The sequence below is a fragment of the Capricornis sumatraensis genome, chromosome 12, assembly GCF_032405125.1.
Source record: "Capricornis sumatraensis isolate serow.1 chromosome 12, serow.2, whole genome shotgun sequence".
Classification (NCBI taxonomy): Eukaryota; Metazoa; Chordata; class Mammalia; order Artiodactyla; family Bovidae; genus Capricornis; species Capricornis sumatraensis.
In genome coordinates, this window is record NC_091080.1 from 80,459,210 (window position 1) to 80,477,730 (window position 18,521).

Sequence of the window (18,521 nt, forward strand, 5' to 3'; positions counted from 1 at the left end):
CCTAAAATGGGGAAGGAAATAGCCACCCAAGTCCAAGAAACCCAGAGAGTCCCAACAGGATATACCCAAGATGAAACAACCCAAGACACATCTCAATTAAGCTAACAAAATTTAAACACAAAGAGCAAATAGTAAAAGCAGTAAGGGAAAAGCAACAAATTACAGACAAGAGGATCCCCATAAGGGTAACAGCTGATCTTTCAATAGAAACTCTTTAGTCCAGAAGGGAAAGGCAGGACATACTTAAAGTGAGGAAAGAGAAAAACCCACAACCAAGATTACTGTAACCAGCAAAGATCTTATTCAGATATGAAGGAGAAATCAAAAGCTTTACAGACAAGCAAAAGCTGAGAGAATTCAGCACCACCAAACCAGCTCTTCGACAAATGCCAAAGGAGCTTTACTAGACAGGAAACACAGAAAAGGTTTACAAAAAGAACCCCAAAAAAGGAAAGTAAATGGTAATGGGATCCTACTTATCAATAATTTCCTTAAATGTAAATGGGTTGAATTCCCCAACCAAAAGACAAAGACTGGCCAAATGGATACAAACACAAAACACATATATATACTGTCTACAAGAAACCTATCTCAAACCTAGGGACACATACAGACAAAGTGAGGGGCTGGAAAAAGATGTTTCATGCAAACAGAGACCAAAAGAAAACAGGAATAGCAATACTTATATCAGATAAAGTAACTTTGAAATAAAGACTGTATTAAGAGACAAAGAACACTACATAATGATCAAGGGATCAATCCAAGAAGAAGATATAACAATTACAAATATATATGCACCCAACATAGAAGCACGTCAATATGTAAGGCAAATGCTAACAAGTATGAAAGGGAAAATTAACAGTAACACAATTAATTGTGGGGGACTTTAATACCACATTCACACCTATGATATATGAACCAAACAGAAAATTAGCAAGGAAACACAAGTTTTTCAATGATACCATGGGCCATTAGACCTAATTGGTATCTACAGGGCATTTCACCCCAAAACAATGAATTTCACCTTTTTCTGAGTGCACATGGAACATTCTCCAGGATAGATCACATACTAGGCGACAAATCTAGCTTTGATAAATGAAAAAAAAAGATTGAAATCATTTCAAACATCTTTTCTGATCACAATGTGATAATATTAGATATCAACTATGGGGAAAAAAAAACTATAAAAAACACATATGGAGGCTAAACAATATGCTTCTGAATGGCCAACAAATCATGGAGGAAATAATAAAGGAAATCAAAATATGCATCAGTTCAGTTCAGTTGCTCAGTCATGTCTGATGCTTTGCGACCCTATGCATTGCAGCATGCCAGGCCTCCCTGTCAGTCACGATCACCCAGAAATCACTCAAACTCATGTCCATCGAGTCGGTGGTATCATCCAGCCATCTCATCCTTTGTCATCCCTTTCTCCTCCTGCCCCCAATCCCTCCCAGAATCAGGGTCTTTTCCAATGAGTCAACTCTTCGCATGAGGTGGCCAAAGTATTGGAGTTTCAGCTTTAGCATCAGTCCTTCCAACAAACACCCAGGACTGATCTCCTTTAGAATGGACTGGTTGGATCTCCCTGAAGTCCAAGGGATTCTCAAGAGTCTTCTCACAGGAAAAACCATAGCCTTGGCTAGACAGATCTTTGTTGGCAAAGTAATGTCTCTGCTTTTCAATATGCTATCTAGGTTGGTCATAACTTTCCTTCCAAGGAGTAAGTGTCTTTTAATTTTATGGCTGCAATCACCATCTGCAGTGATTTTGGAGTCCAAAAAATAGTCTGACACTGTTTCCACTGTTTCCCCATCTATTTCCCATGAAGTGATGGGACCAGATGCCATGATCTTAGTTTTCTGAATGCTGAACTTTACGCCAACTTTTTCACTCTCCTCTTTCAGTTTCATCAAGAGGCTTTTTAGTTCCTCTTCACTTTCTGCCATAAGGGTGGTGTTATCTGCATATCTGAGGTGATTGATATTTCTTCTGGAAATCTTGATTCCAGCTTGTGCTTCTTCCAGCCCAGCATTTCTCATGATGTACTCTGCATATAAGTTAAATAAGCAAGGTGACAATATACAGCCTTGACGTACTCCTTTTCCTATTTGGAACCAGTCTGTTGTTCCATGTCCAGTTCTAACTGTTGCTTCCTGACCTGCATAGAGGTTTCTCAAGAGGCAGGTCAGGTGGTCTGGTATTCACATCTCTTTCATAATTTTCCACAGTTTATTGTGATTCACACAGTCAAAGGCTTTGGCATAGTCAATAAAGCAGAAATAGACGTTTTTCTGGAACTCTCTTGCTTTTTCCATGATCCAGTGGATGTGGGCAATTTGATCTCTCATTGCTCTGCCTTTTCTAAAACCAGCTTGAACATCTGGAAGTTCATGGTTCACATATTGCTGAATCCTGGCTTGGAGAATTTTGAGCATAACTTTACTGATGTGTGAGGTGAGTGCAATTGTGTGGTAGTTTGAGCATTCTTGGCATTGCCTTTCTTCAAAATATGCATAGAAAGAAATAAAAAGGAAAACAGAACAACCCCAAACCTATGGGATTCAGTCAAATCATTGCTAAGAGGAAGGTTCATAGCAATACAAGCCTATCTCAGGAAATAAGAGAAACTTAAACAACCTAACTTTACACCTAGAGCAACTAGAAAAAGAAAAACAATAAAGCCCCAAAGTTAATAGAAGGAAAGAAATAATGATAATCAGAGCAGAAATAAATGAAAAAGACATGAAGCAGACTATAGCAAAGATCAAGAAAACTAAAAGGTGGTACCTTGAGAAGATAAATAGAATAGACAAACTATTAGCCAGACTCATCAAGGAAAAAGAGGAGAATCAAATCAATAAAATAGACAACACAGAAATGCAAAAGATCATTAGAAACTACTATGAGCAACTATATGCCAATAAAATGGACAACTTGGAAGAAATGGACAAATACTTAGGAAAGTATAACCTTCCAAAACTGAGCCAGAAAGAAATAGAAAATCTTAATAGACCCATCACAAGCATGGAATTAAAAAGTGTAACAAAAAAATCTTTGAACAAACAAAAGCCTGCGACCAGATGGCTTCACAGATGAATTCTACTAAAAATTTAGAGAAGTGCCAATACCTAACCTACTCAAACTCTTCCAGAAAATTGCAGAAGAAGGCAAACTCCCAAACTCATTCTATGAGGCCACCATAAAACTGATACCAAAACAAGACAACGATGTTACAAACAAACAAACTAATTATAGCCCAGTATCACTGATGAACAGAGATGCAAAAATCCTCAAGAAAATTCTAGCAAATAGAATCCAACAACATATTAAAAAAGGTCATACATCATGACCAAGTGGGCTTTATTCCAGGGATGCAAATATTCTTCAATATTTGCAAATTAATCAATGTGATACACCATATTAACAAATTGATAGATAAAAAACATATATCAATAGATACAGAGAAAGCTTTTGACTAAATTCAACACCCATTTATGATAAAAACTCTCCAGAAAGCAGGCATAGAAGGAACATAGTTCAACATAATAAAAGCCATATTCAACAAACTCACAGAAAATATTATCCTCAATGGCAAAATAAATGAAAGCAATTCCTCTAAAATCAGGAACAAGGCAAGGGTGCCCACTTTCACCACTACTATTCAATATAGCTCTGGAAGTCCTAGCCACAGCAATCAGAGAAGAAAAAGAAATAAAAGGAATCCAGATTGGAAAAGAAGTAAAACTCTCACTGTTTGCAGATGACATGATCCTCTACATAGAAAACCCTAAAGACATCACCAGAAAATTACTAGAACTAATCAATGAATATAGGAAAGTTGAAGGATATAAAATTAATACACAGAAATCCCTTGCATTCCTATACACTAACAATGAAAAACTAGAAAGAGAAATTAAGGAAAGAATCCCATTCACCATCACAATGAAAAGAATAAAATACTTAGGGATAAATTTACCTAAAGGAAGAAAAGATGTATATATAGAAAAATATAATACACTGATGAAAGAAATCAAAGATGACACAAATAGATGGAGAAATAATCCATGTTCACGAATTGGAAGAATCAGTATATTGAAACTGAGTATATTACCCAAAGCAATCTATAGATTCAATGCAATCCCTATCAAGCTAACAATGGTATTTTTCACAGAACTATAACAAATAATGTCACAATTTGTATGGACAAAGCAAATAATAGAAATAGACAAAGCAATAATGAGAAAGAAGAATGGAACTGGAGGAATTAACCTTTCTGGCTTTAGACTATACTACAAAGCTATAATCATCAAGACAGTATGGTACTGCCCCCCCCAAAAAAAAAAAAACAGAAATATATAACAATGAAACAAAATAGAAAGCATAGAGATAAATCCACACACCTACAGACACCTTATTTTTGACAAAGGAGGCAAAAATATACAGTGGAGAAAAGACGATCTTTTTAACAAGTAGTGCTGGGAAAACTGGTCAACCACATGTAAAAGAATGAAACTAGAACACTATCTAACACTATACACACACACAAAAAAAAACTATAAATGGATTAATGATCTAAATGTAAGGCCAGAAACTATAAAACTCTTAGAGGAAAAATTATGCAGAACACTTTGACATAAATCACAGCAAGATCCTCTATGAACCACCTCCCAGAATAATGAAACTAAATAAATGGAACCTAATTAAACATAAAAGCTTTTGCAGAATGAAGGAAAATACAAGCAAGGTGAAAAGCCGGCTGTCAGAATGGGAGAAAATAATAGCAAATTAAACAACTGACAAAGAATTAATCTCCAAAATACAAAATCAGCTCATGCAGCTCAATGCCAGAAAAAATGAACAACTCAATCAAAAAGTGGGCCAAAGAACTAAACAGGCATTTCTCCAAAGAAGACATACAGATGTCTAATAAACACATGAAAAGAAAATATGCTCAACATCATTCATTATTAGAGAAATACAAATTAAAACCACAGTGAGTTGTAGAGATTCCTTAAAAAACTAGAAATAGAATTGTCATACGACTCAGCAATCCCACTGCTGGGCATACACACTGAGGAAACCAGAATTGCAAGAGTGCCCAATGTTCACTGCAGCATTGTTTACAATAGCTAGGACATGGAAACAACCTAGATGTTCATCGGCAGATGAATGGATAAGAAAGCTGTGGTACATATGCACGATGGGATACTACTCAGCTATAAAAAGAAATGCATTTGAGTCAGTTCTAATGAAATGGATGAAACCTGAGCCTATTATACAGAGTGAAGTAAGTTGGAAAGAGAAACACCAATACAGCATATTAACACATACATATGGAATTTAGAAAGATAGTAATGATGATCCTATATGCAAGACAGCAAAAGGAACACAGATGTAAAGAACAGACTTTTGGACTACATGGGAGAAGGCGAGAGTAGGATGATTTGAGAGAACAGCACTGAAACACGTATATTACCATATGTAAAATAGATGACAAACACTGTATGATTCCACTTATATGAGGCATCTAGAATAGTCAAACTCATAGATAGAAGTAGAATGGTGATGGCTGTGAGGGGGAGTAGTCTGGGGAGTTAGTGTTTAATGGTTGCAAAAATTTGTTTGGAAAGATGAAAAGTTCTGAAGATGAATAGTGGTGATGTTTCTACAACCAGGTGAATGTACCTAATGTCACTAAATGGTGCTCTTAAAATGAGTTAAATGGCAAATTTTATGTTGTGTATATTTTATCATAGTTTTTAAAAAATCAGTGATCAAAAGTAATTTTACCGAAGCCATGGAAATGAAATAAGTGACAAGTCATTTTACATATGATCCCTTCCACAAGATCAAAATTCAGCTGAAAAGAGCGTGAAAATGCTGAATGGGGCATTTTAGGAGCAGCAGATGTGAAGCCTTAGAGATCTCCTTGAGACGTGCCCAAGCCTGGAATCCACAGTGTAGATAAAGTACAACTATGAGCTGAGCAGCCTTTCCATTTTTAACACCTTAATCTATTCCTCCCCAGGACCAGGGATCAGGAGATGGGGCCTGAGTATGAACCACAAACATTCAGAGGGCCCTTTCAGAGTCACTTGGCAGCACCAGCTTTGCCCTAAGGAATCAGCCCACCCATAACCTGCAAAGAAGAAGTGTCTTATTTCTGTACCCCAGCAGGACTCTAGATGCAAGGCTATGCATGAAGAAATTTGTCTTTCCCGTGTTTCTGGAAGTACTTCAGGTTGTGTCCATAGTTTAATCCCAATAATTCTTGATTTGATACAGGGACAATCTTTTCAAGAATAATCAAGCTGGCAAATAAACACCTTGAGAGATGTTTACATTCACACATGCATATGTGCCAAGTCAGATTGGAATTTCCAAAAGCAACTTTCCAAAGTGTCAGTGGGAAGAGGAAGAAAAACAGGTGAACAATGGCTCACCTGTGCAGCAAAGAGCCAGCTTTGACTGAACTATTACCTCAAGCCTAACTTAAGGTTTTCACTGTGCTGTGTTGGTGAAATTTCCTCTTTATGGGCACTAAGCATGATCCAGAAAGATAAACATCTAGCTAATTTATGGGGAAATCTGGGCATTTGTCTCCTAATAGTTGATGCAACAGAATAAAAAAGATGATGAATGACAAACCAGACTTCTGACTAGAGTGTACAGTCACTGTTGCCCTTTCCACATTACCCAGGAGGAAACTTGCTTAGATGCTGTAGCTAAACACAGACAGTGAGATGCCAGGGCTCCAAGTTCACACAGCCCTGAGGTTAACAACACTTTGCTCAAGGGAAGATGAGGAGAAGTCATCCTGCATTTTGCCAGGACAAGTACTCCCAAGAAACAGAAGCTTTAGGTAAGGAGCAACCAAGAAAAAGTGGTGATAATTTCAACTTAAATGTTTTGTTTTTAGCTTTCAATGAGGACTTTTTAAAATAAAAACTATATGTTTATGGTGTACAACATGATGTTTTGATATAAATATACATTGGGAAATGATTACTGTAGTAAAACAAATTAACATATCCATTACCACATTTTTTGTGTGTGTGTGGAACAAAAGCACTTAAACATCTAATTTCAAGTATATGACACAGTTAAATAAGGATTTTTTTAAAGCAAATAGCCCAGGGCAAAGAGGTATCCAGGATCAAGTTTATAAAGGGCCCTTTAATTACTGGCAGTGTATTTGTGTCAATTCCTTTGTAAAGACATCTGAAATCCTTACTCCTTTTATATCAGTTAAGATCAGAGTAAACTGTGGAATAATGTTATGCCATTTCTCAATATAAAGTCACTGAACATGTCAACGTAGGTCTTATTAGAAGTGCTATAATGCAGGGAAGGCCCTGGTGGTTCAGTGGTTAGAACTAAGTGCTTTTACTGCCTTGGGCCTGTGTTCAGTCCCTGGTTGGTGAACAAACTCCACACTCCATTCAGTGCAGGAAAAAAGAAAAAAAGTCCTATAATCTTTATTACAGAAAAGAAGGAAATATTGTTTTAAGAAAGTAACTTGAATGAACAGCAACAAATGCTCTCCAAAATTATTAAAATCAGGGGAAAATTTCAAGCTTTGCCTGAACATCCAACTATTTTCCCTAATGCCATTAAAAGTAATCTTAACTTAGAACACAGTGAATGTTTTTGGCATAGATTCCATTTATATATATATATATATATATATGTATTTGAAAGTGAAAGTGTTAGTCACTTAGTCGTGTCTAACTCTTTGTGACCCCATGGACTGTAGCCCACCAAACTCCTCCATCCATGGGATTTTCCAGGTAAGAATACTGGAGTGGGTTGCCATTTCCTTCTCCAGGGGATCTTCCTAACTCAGCAATTCAACCCAGGTCTGCTGCATTGTGGGCAGACTCTTTACCATTTGAGCCACCAGGGGAGCCCATATATATTTTTAGTTAAAACAATTATATTGAATATGATCAAATGGGTAATTCAAAAATACAATCATAAACTTTATCAAATACATTCTTGTTTCCTAGATTTAATTTTATAGATCCAATCACTAAAACTCATTTTTAAACATAAATTTGATATAAATAAAGCTTTTAATGATCAACAATAACAAAATTTCCATAAATACCATTCAGATTTAGGCAAGGAAAACACTGAAAATCAACTAGATACTTTTCATACTTATTTTTTAATTAGGTTTCATTATAAATTTAGTGGGTATTATGCAACAGCCTGTAGATGAAATTTATCAAAGGTGGCCTTGACTTGCTCTCAAAAACTTTTTGTTATATATTGATAAAGTTTGCTTAAATGACAACAAAGTTGACTTGATGCAAATAGCAAGCTCTAGTAAAGCATCAATGACGCCAGTTTCAAAACGCTTCTGATGCTTCAGCAGATGTACACAGTGAGGTTCCAAGTGACACTTACCTTGTGGTAGATCATATGGGATATGGCCACTCTAAGCCTCATCCCTGCACACTGAAAATGATTGAAGTACAAGTGGTGCAGAATGGCCCACAGGAGCACACAGGCACTCAGCACTGCAGCGCAGACATAGGCGTCATATAAAGCACCAGGAACTTTGGGATCTTCAAAATAACTAATCATTTTCCCCAAAAGTAAGGGCAGAACTACTCTGGTGCATTCCTGAAAGAAAAAAGTCTCCATTAGAAATTCAAGTCACACCCATTTTTCTTAACACAAGCTTAACTTTTATTTTTGCTCATTAAAAAGCATTTTAACAAAATGCTACATTCATGGCTCATCTAAAAGAAAAATGTACAGATCCACTATCTTCTATAAGACAAGCAGCTTTAACCTTAGGCAAGAATTTCATGTTGAAAGACAACAAAGCCTTAGCACATTGTGCTTAGTACACTGTGGATACTCAATAAATATCACCACTAGTGCCTTAGAATGCACTTGGCAAGATGCCAAGTGACTCTTTGCCTAAGATGAACAAAGAAAAAGGTAGCAGAGAAGGGTAAGAAATTTGTTTCTCTATGAACAAGCCCTGCTCACAGCTGGCCCTTGTTCCCATTCTCTCATCATCCCAGCCCAATAGAAAATAAAGATGGTTTATGTACAGGAAGCATGCTCTTGCCTTCACCTTCTGCTTTAAGAGCCTTTTAAAACTGAAATATTGGCACAAGAGCTTCTTATGAAAGTTGCTCAGTTGTGTCTGACTCTTTGCAACCCCCTGAACTATACAATCCATGGAATTCTCCAGGCCAGAACACTGGAGTGGGTAGCCTTTCCCTTCTCCAGGGCGTCTTCTCAACCTAGGGATTGAACCCAGGTCTCCCAACTTGCAGGCGGATTCCTTACCAGCTGAGCCACAAGGGAAGCCCAAGAATACTGGAGTGGGTAGCCTGTCCCTTCTCCAGCGGATCTTCCCAATCCAGGAATAAAACCAGGGTCTCCTGCATTGCAGGTGGTTTCTTTACCAATTGAGCTATATGGGAAGCCCAAGACATTGGCACAAACACATCCAATCTTTTCCACCCTAAACTGTACTTCCAGAGATTAATAGAATGGAGTCCAGCTTCAGTTGGAGCATCACAAGGAAACCAGGCTGGGGAGGTTCCTAGGCTCTTGGCCCCAGGGAATACTGTGTTAATAAGTCTCTACCCTCTAGAAGCTGGGATGTTCCTTGGAGTCAAAAATTAAACATGGCAGAAGTCAAGCTAAAAAAAAAAAAAAATGCCATCCATGGTTCTCCTTCTAACAAACACTGCAGGTGCTGCTTTGGAAGAAATATTACAAATCATCTCTTTCCCAAGGCAAAAATCAAATCCTAAACCAGTGAGTTGGGAGGCATTGAGGCTTAATTCCTGAGTAAGACTTAGGGAAAGCAATTTTATTTCCTAAAACTAAAGAAACACTTGCTCATCCTGCCAAACAGTCACTCCATCCCACAACCTACCTCTTCCCTCTAGTCACGCCCTAAAAGTTCCCTTCTCCTCTATTAAGGAAAATCAAACACTCAACACGAATCCAAGTCACCAAAAGTAAACACCTCCATCCTCAACATCATTTCTTCTACAGACTTCTCAAAAGACAAAATGCCAAAAGTCTGGAAATCTTTCAGGAACTTGACTTTCAAAAAAGATTTTCCTTTTAAGCAATACTTTTTAAATTTAATGCAGAAAGTCAAGGTGGCTCATGTACAGGAGAAAAAGCTGGGCCATTTCTAACAGTCAGGAGAATAGGACATAACCCCCGCCACTCCTCACCTCTCAGGGGAGGGGACTGAGTAAACTCACACTGGCTCTTTGAGGTCATCCCACTTACACACCAGCATGTGGAAGACTTATCTCTAAGAGGGAATCCCTGATGACTTGGGGATGTCTGTGGGTCCCCATGGAGGTATATGCAGGGCCCAGGCATGCTGGGGACTTGCTGGATGTTCTGTTTTAATTATTGTTGGTTTCTCAAGAGCTCCACATCAACATCAGCCTGCCATTTGTTTTTCTGAGCATCATAATTCATTCTCTCATAGGACAGAGATTTTAATACTTCAAAATCCTAACTCGAAAAGCCTCACCTTGGACTGGCATTGCCTGCCTCTTCCTTCTGGTGCTGCTAGGAATGCCTGCACCGTGGTTGGTCACAGCACGTGGCTTGGGAATCATGGATGATCTACAAGGTGTTCTGTGCACCAGAGGAATTAAAAGAGGGCTGGAGGTCATAAAGAAAATGTATTTGCATTTTAGAGCTTCCCAGGTGGCCCTAGTGATAAAGAACTCGCCTGCCAATGCAGAAGATGTAAGAGTTGCTGGTTCAATTTCTGGGTCAGAAAGATCCCCTGTAGGAGGGCATGGCAACCCACTCTGGTATTCTTGCCTCGAGAATCCCACGGCCAGAGGAGCCTGGTGGGCTAAGGTCCATAGGGTCTCAAAGAGTCAGACATGACTAAAGTGAATTAGCAGGCAGCACGTTTGCATTTGAGAGAATCCTGGGCTGAGTTTAGATCTTCTACCATCTCAAATATAATGACCAACAAGCAGCATAGACAGAAGATCACAAAATGAGACAATTGCTTCATAAAATCAGTTACTTAACATTGTTTCCATCCAACTTAGTAACTAGGTTTAATCATCCCAAATTCAAAACAGCATCTGAAAAAGATCTTTAAAATGTAAAAAAAAAAAAAAAAAAAAAGGCTAAATCATTACTAGCTTTGTCATGAGAAATCTTTTTTTTTGTAACTTCTCCAAACAGTAGATTGTCAACAACCAAGATTAGGCAAACAGGAGTATTTGTGTTGTATTTCAGGCTTCTTTTGGTGGACAGGAAAAAAAAAACTCTAAGGTTCACTTCTCCTTAAGTTTTAATGGCTCTCAACTTCTGGAATATCACTGCATTAGAATGAAGAGTTCTGCCAGTTATAACCCTAATACCACAAAGTTAGAAGAAGTTTCATATGCCAGTCAGCATCCTTACCTGGGGAATCAAGGCCACTCCTAGTTTTACACTGTAAACCACCAAGACATTGACTTAAACAACATGAACAAGCAACTCCCTCCTGAGAGAAAGTCCAGTCCTGGCACTTAACAGTTGATTTATCTGCTATCCACCCAGGGACGGTCTGGCCCCACCCAACTCTCACCCTAAGACCTAAGTCTGGAGTATACCTTTTGTGTGGGGAAGTGTATTTGGAAAATAGGAGAACTGCTCCACACCCTAGTAACTGACCTGGGGTTCTCATTCTTGCTCAGCAAATGCACCCCCAGAATCACAGATGTACTGGGTCTCAGCAAGCAACCAGGAGCACTTAGTAACAACATAGAGGACTCAACCTCTGCCCAGATCATCAGTCCCAACATAGTCACCATCCAAGACGCAGTGTCTTCTCACTGGTCCATGCAGGGAGCCCACCTGGAGCAATGTCTTAAGAGTATGGATAGATTTAGAGTTAGCTCTCCAGGGCAGCCGTAAACTCATCCATTGGGAATAGTAATTAGGGTAAAGTGGCTTACTAAAGGGCTCCTGATCCATCTGAACTCAACGTGGCATGCTGCCAGTGTCAGAGTCCTAGTCACTTCCAGTATTGGGGGGAGATGTGGTCCAATCTGGACTCTACCCTCATTTATGATCCTTAATCTGACATCCTGTTCCAGGGAGTTCTTAGTATCCCATTTCTTATCCTTAGGCCAAGTTCAGGACACATGTGTCTGAGATCATGAAGACAAAGCTCTCAAGACAAGCCTTCCTGATCATGGACAAACTTCCAGTCATCGAGATGATCGGGCTCATAAGTCAGAGTGCCTGAGAGGGAACCTCAGTCTGTTCTTGACTCTTCATATGACCGCTGCTGCTGCTGCTAAGTCGCTTCAGTCGTGTCCAACTCTGTGTGACCCCATAGAGAGAAGCCCATCAGGCTCCCCATCCTTGGGATTCTCCTGGCAAAAACACTGGAGTGGGTTGCCATTTCCTTCTCCAATGCATGAAAGTGAAAAGTGAAAGTGAAGTCGCTCAGTTGTATCCGACTCTTAGCGACTCCATGGACTGCAGCCTACCAGGCCCCTCCATCCATGAGATTTTCCAGGCAAGAGTACTGGAATGGGATGTCATTGCCTTCTCTGTCATATGACCGCAGACACAACTATTTGAACAGAGTGCCTCTCTTCTAAAATGGAAGTAACATAATATCTATGACTTAATTGAATTAGCTAAAGTATTTGGTGATATGACATGCAAAGTGCTTATAGAATTTTTGATACATAATGTTTTTGGAGTACTTACTATTGTACTGCTACACTATTAATAGTACTGCTGCCCCTGCCATCACCACTACTACTGAGTATGATCTTCTGTTACTGCCACTAATACTTCTAGTACTACAGAGGATGAGCCCCCGCATTTATCAGGTCCTCAACTCCCCACTTCTCTGCCATGACCACCCAACAACCAGCCTCCTGAAAGAGGGGCCGGGGCTCTGCCAGTTGCACCTTATGCAGCCCCAGGCCTGGCCTTCCTGGATCCTTAGCAGGAAGCATGACTGGGGCTGGGAAATTGTGGAATCACCACTTCACCCTGCCACAAGGCACTGCAATATCTGGGTGGTCAGAGCCCTCTTAAAGGTAGCACTCTCCCCCATATACCTGTCCCCATCCTCTGGCACAATGGCTAATCCACCCATGTCATTAATGAGAATTCAACCTGCCAGGACCATCCAGTCACCAGTGAATTGACAGATTTTCTAGTTTCTTCAGTTGTGCAGGGTGGACTTCACCTACCCATCTGCCTGTATGATTTTCAGAAGAAAACAACCTTCAAATAAGAGCCACACCTTCCACCTGTAAACCACCTCACCCCCAATACAATGGAATGATGACAACTCACCACCTTCTCCACCTAAAACACCCCTTTCTCAGCAACTGTATCTTCCGTCCCTCCTGCTCCCACACACTCACAGGCCACCTGTGTCTCTAAGGCAGCACTGAGGGACCACAAAGAGCATGAGCCACCCAGGGGGGTCTGCAGCAGCCCTCCAGCAGGCTCAGCCAGAACAGGGGAGCTGACGGCACTGTGTCCCCAAGTGAACTGTCTCATTGTGGGATCTTGACCCAGATTCTTCAGGGTCATGGAGGTCACTGACCTCATGGCTTTTTACTCTGGTTTTCCCTGCACAACTCTTTCTCCTCACTCTGCCAATCCCAGCTACCAAGACGCCCCCTTCAACCAGAAAACCACCCTCTCAGCCAGGACAGAAACCAGCATGGAGGGTGAGTGAATTCATGGTGAAGCTGGAGCTCCTCCACACGGAGGTTTTGGCTCAGTGCCAGCCCTTGGGGAAGTGGGAAGCCCAGGGAAGGATGTGCTCTTGGGAGTTCAGGGCAGCTGCAGCCCAGATGCAGGGTCCCAGGTTCTGTTTCCCTGGAAGGGGAGAAGTGATGATCCTATCTTAGGAAATCATTTATAACATGTGACCTGGTCAAATTAATTATTATTTGCTGAGTACCTACAATGAACTCCTTATTGCAAAATTCAGACTTAAATTGAAGAAAGATGGGAAAACCACTAGACTATTCAGGTACAACTTAAATCAAATCCCTTACAATTATACAGTGGAAGTAACAAGTAGATTCAAGGCATTGATTAGATCTGATAGACAAAGTACCTGAAGAAATATGGACAGAGATTCGTGACATTGTACAGCAGGCAGGGATCAAGATCATCCCCAAGAAGAAATGCAAAAGGGCAAAATGGTTGTCTGAGGAGGCCTTACAAATAGCTGAGAAAAGAAGAGAAGCTAAAGTTAAAGGAGAAAAGGAAAGATATATCCACCTGAATGCAGAGTTCCAAAGGATAGCAAGGAGAGATAAGAAAGTCTTCCTTATCGATCAATGTAAAGAAAGAGAGGAAAACAATAGAATGACAAAGACTAGAGATTTCTTCAAGAAAATTAGAGATACCAAGAGAATTTCATGCAAAGATGGGCACAACAAAGGACAGAAACCATAAGGACCTAAGAGAAGCAGAAAATATTAAGAAGAGGTTAAAAGAATACACAGAAGAACTATACAAAAAAGATCTTCATGAGCCAGATAGTCATGATGGTGTGATCACTCACCTATAGCCAGACATCCTGGAGTGCAACGTAAAGTGAGCCTTAGGGAGCATCACCATGAACAAAGCTAGTGGAGGTGATGGAACTCCAGTTGAGCTATTTCAAGTCCTAAGTGATGATTCTGTGAAAGTGCTGCACTCAATGTGCCAGCAAATTTTGAAAACTCAGCAGAGGCAGCGGGACTGGAAAAGGTCAGCTTTCATTCCAGTCCCAAAAAAGACAATGCCAAAGAATGTTCAAACTACCGTACAATTGCATTCATCTTGCACTCTAACAAAACAATGCTCAAAATTCTCCAAGTGTGGCTTCAACAGTATGTGAATGGATAATTTCCAGAAGTTCAAGCTGCATTTAGAAAAGGCAGAGGAACCAGAGATCAAATTGCCAACATCCGTCAGATCGTAGAAAAAGCAATAGAATTCCAGAAAAACACCTACTTCTGTTTTATTGACTATGCCAAAGCCTTTGACTGTGTGGATCACAGCAAACTGTGGAAAATTGTTAAAGAGATGGGAATACACCAGACCACCTTATCTGCCTCCTAAGAAATCAATATGTAGGTCAGGAAACAACAATTAGAACCAGACATGGAAAAACAGACTGGTTCCAAATTGGGAAAGGAGTTACATCAAGGCTGTATATTGTCACCCTGCTTATTTAAATTATATGCAGAGTACATCATGCAAAATGCCCGGATGAATGAAGCACAAGCTGGAATCAAGGTTGTCAGGAGAAATAGCAATAACCTCAGATATCCAGATGACACCACCCTAATGGCAGAAAGTAAAGAGGAACTGAAGAGCCTCTCAATGAAAATGAAAGAGGAGAGTGAAAAAGCTGGCTTAAAACTCAACATTCAAAAAATGAATATCATTGCATCTGGTCCCATCACTTCATGTCAAGTAGATGGGGAAACAATGGAAACAGTGAGAGACTATATTTTCTGGGGCTCCAAAATCACTGCATAGGGTGACTGCAGCCATGAAATTATTATTATTTTTTATTACTTTACAATATTGTATTGGTTTTGCCATACATCAACATGAATCCACCACGGGTGTACACGTGTTCCCAATCCTGAACCCCCCTCCCACTTCCTTCCCCATACCATCCCTCAAAAGACACATGCTCCTTGGAAGAAAAACTACGAACCACCTAAACAGCATATTAAAAAACAGAGATGTTGCCGACAAATATCTGACTAGTCAAAGCTATGGTTTTTCCAGTAGCCAAGTATGGATGTGAGAGTTGGACCATAAAGACTGAGCACCGAAGAATTGATGCTTTTGAACTGTGGTGTTGAAGAAGACTCTTGAGAGTCCCTTGGACTGCAAGGAGATCCAACAAGTCAATCCTAAAGGACTCAATCCTGAGTATTCACTGAAGGACTGAAGCTGAAGCTCCAATACTTTGGCCACCTGAGTCAAGGAACTGACTCATTGGAAAAGACCATGATGCTGGGAAAGACTGAAGGTAGAAGGAGAAGAGGATGACAGAGGATGAGATGGTTGGATGGCATCACCTACTTGATGGACATGATTTTGAGAAAGTTCCAGGAGTTGCTGATGGACAGGGAAGCCTGACATGTTGCAGTCTCAAAGCGTTAGACATGTTTGAGCAACTGCACTGAACTGAGCACATGTTAAATGTCTTATGTTACTGGGGCTCTGCCCCAAGTATACTTCCTCCAAACTACATATTCCTTGAGGTCTTCAGTTCAGTTCAGTTCAGTTGCTCAGTCGTGTCTGACTCTTCATGACCCCATGAGTCGCAGCACGCCAGGCCTCCCTGTCCATCACCAGCTCCCAGAGTTCACTCAGACTCACCTCCATTGAGTCAGTGATGCCATCCAGCCATCTCATCCTCCGTCGTCCCCTTCTCCTCCTGCCCCAATCCCTCCCAGCATCAGAGTCTTTTCCAATGAGTCAACTCTTCGCATGAGGTGCCCAAAGTATTGGAGTTTCAGCTTCAGCATCATTCCCTCCAAAGAAATCTCAGGGCTGATCTCCTTTAGAATGGACTGGTTGGATATCCTTGCAGTTCAAGGGACTCTCAAGAGTCTTCTCCAACACCACAGTTCAAATGCATCAATTCTTTGGCTCTCAGCTTTCTTCACAGTCCAACTCTCAGATCCATACATGACCACAGGAAAAACCATAGCCTTGACTAGATGGACCTTTGTTGGCAAAGTAATGTCTCTGCTTTTGAATATGCTATCTAGGTTGGTCATAACTTTTCTTCCAAGGAGTAAGCGTCTTTTAGTTTAATGGCTGCAGTCAGCATCCGCAGTGATTTTGGAGCCCAACGAAATAAAGTCTGACCCTGTTTCCACTGTTTCTCCGTCTATTTCCCATGAAGTGATGGGACCGGATGCCATGATCTTCATTTTCTGAATGTTGAGCTTGAAGCCAACTTTTTCACTCTCCACTTTCACTTTCATCAAGAGGCTTTTTAGCTCCTCTTCACTTTCTGCCATAAGGGTGGTGTCATCTGCATATCTGAGGTTATTGATATTTCTCTCGGCAATCTTGATTCCAGCTTGTGCTTCTTCCAGTCCAGCATCTTAGGATACTCTTTTTATCAAGGATTAATTTTAGCATTTATATCATTTACTGAGCATCAGCGATGTCCTAACATGGTCTAAAAGGTCTTTTTTTTTCAGTCTTTCCTCCCATGACACTATGTGTTTATTGGTTAAAAGACAAATAGTAATCTCCAGAGGACCAATTCCCTAGGTAAACACCTGTTTATGCTGAAGATAAATACAACCACTGGGCTACAGGATGTTAAACCACTGGTCTTTCTCACCGGTCACATCCATCTCAGTACTGGCCCACATACAATGAAAGCAATGCACTGTATATAAAAGCCTTTACCTCAAAAAATATAAAAATTGCAGATAACAAACAGGATTTCCAGTAGCACTTTATGATTGCTTTCCCTAAAGAAGGCTTCCATCCACTTTCCTCAGCTCTTTCAGTTTCTTGCTTCCAGTACCTGTGATAAGAAAAAGCACAGTAAAGAACAGCCCTGTCATAGGGAAAATGGGGGAGGGGGCAGAGTAGAAGATAAACCTTCACTACAGGGTGCTCTGTGGCTGCCCCATAGATACTGGCTAACCTCTCACAGGGCTCCTGAAAGATGAGTGGTGTAGACTGAAGCACCAGAAAAACAGGCCTTGAGGCTTTGCTGGATTCACAGGTCATGAGCAGCTCAGAAGGGTAGACACTGTCCTCCAGGGACCCCACCTCTGGGGACAGAGCTGGGCCTCCAAGGCCTTGGCTGTGGGCTCCCTTCACATCCACAGATGGACAGGGAACACAGGCTCCCCCAGCCTCCAAAGTGGGCTAAGCCTGGGGTCAGCCTGAGGGGGTGAGTGAGTGTGCAGAGTCAGGGACGGAGGCTCAGGAGAACCCAGAGGAAGGCAAAGCCCCTGCACACCTTTAGCCCCACGTGGAAATTCTCACTCTTCCTCCCCTTCTCCCTGCTGTCTGTGCTCACCTTTGCAGCTCTTCTCCAAGGTGCTTGGAGCAATCTTCTGAATGCACTGAGTGTATCTCATTTTCTTTCAATCTCCATTTATGACCAAATAGGAAAAAGGGGTTCATCCACCTGTTGTAAATTAAGAGAAAAGGAGAGTGGTATATGTTCAAATTATAAAGCTCTAATTAGAATCCTACATTCATGGGCTTTGTAAAAAAATAGTCTACACTGTAAATATATAGAAATATGGAAGAATAAAATTGGATATTTACACACACAGATGACACCACCCTTATGGCATAAAGTGAAGAGAAACTAAAAAGCCTCTTGATGAAAGTGAAAGAGGAGAGTGGAAAATGTTGGCTTAAAGCTCAACATTCAGAAAATGAAGATCATGGCATCTGGTCCCGTCACTTCATGGGAAATAAATGGGGAAACAGTGTCAGACTTTTTTTGGGGGGGTGCTCCAAAATCA

The 18,521-nt window shown here is 40.5% G+C and overlaps 1 protein-coding gene across 1 annotated transcript in view; it reads right to left on the minus strand.

The window, feature by feature from the left end:
* LOC138089049 (ATP-binding cassette sub-family C member 4-like) overlaps positions 1–18,521 on the minus strand; it is a 127,787-nt gene that overhangs the window by 101,172 nt on the left and 8,094 nt on the right. Inside the window, 3 exon segments of the mRNA XM_068984372.1 lie at positions 8,416–8,634; positions 17,440–17,560; positions 18,065–18,175. Coding sequence (XP_068840473.1) covers positions 8,416–8,634; positions 17,440–17,560; positions 18,065–18,175 — 451 coding nt within the window.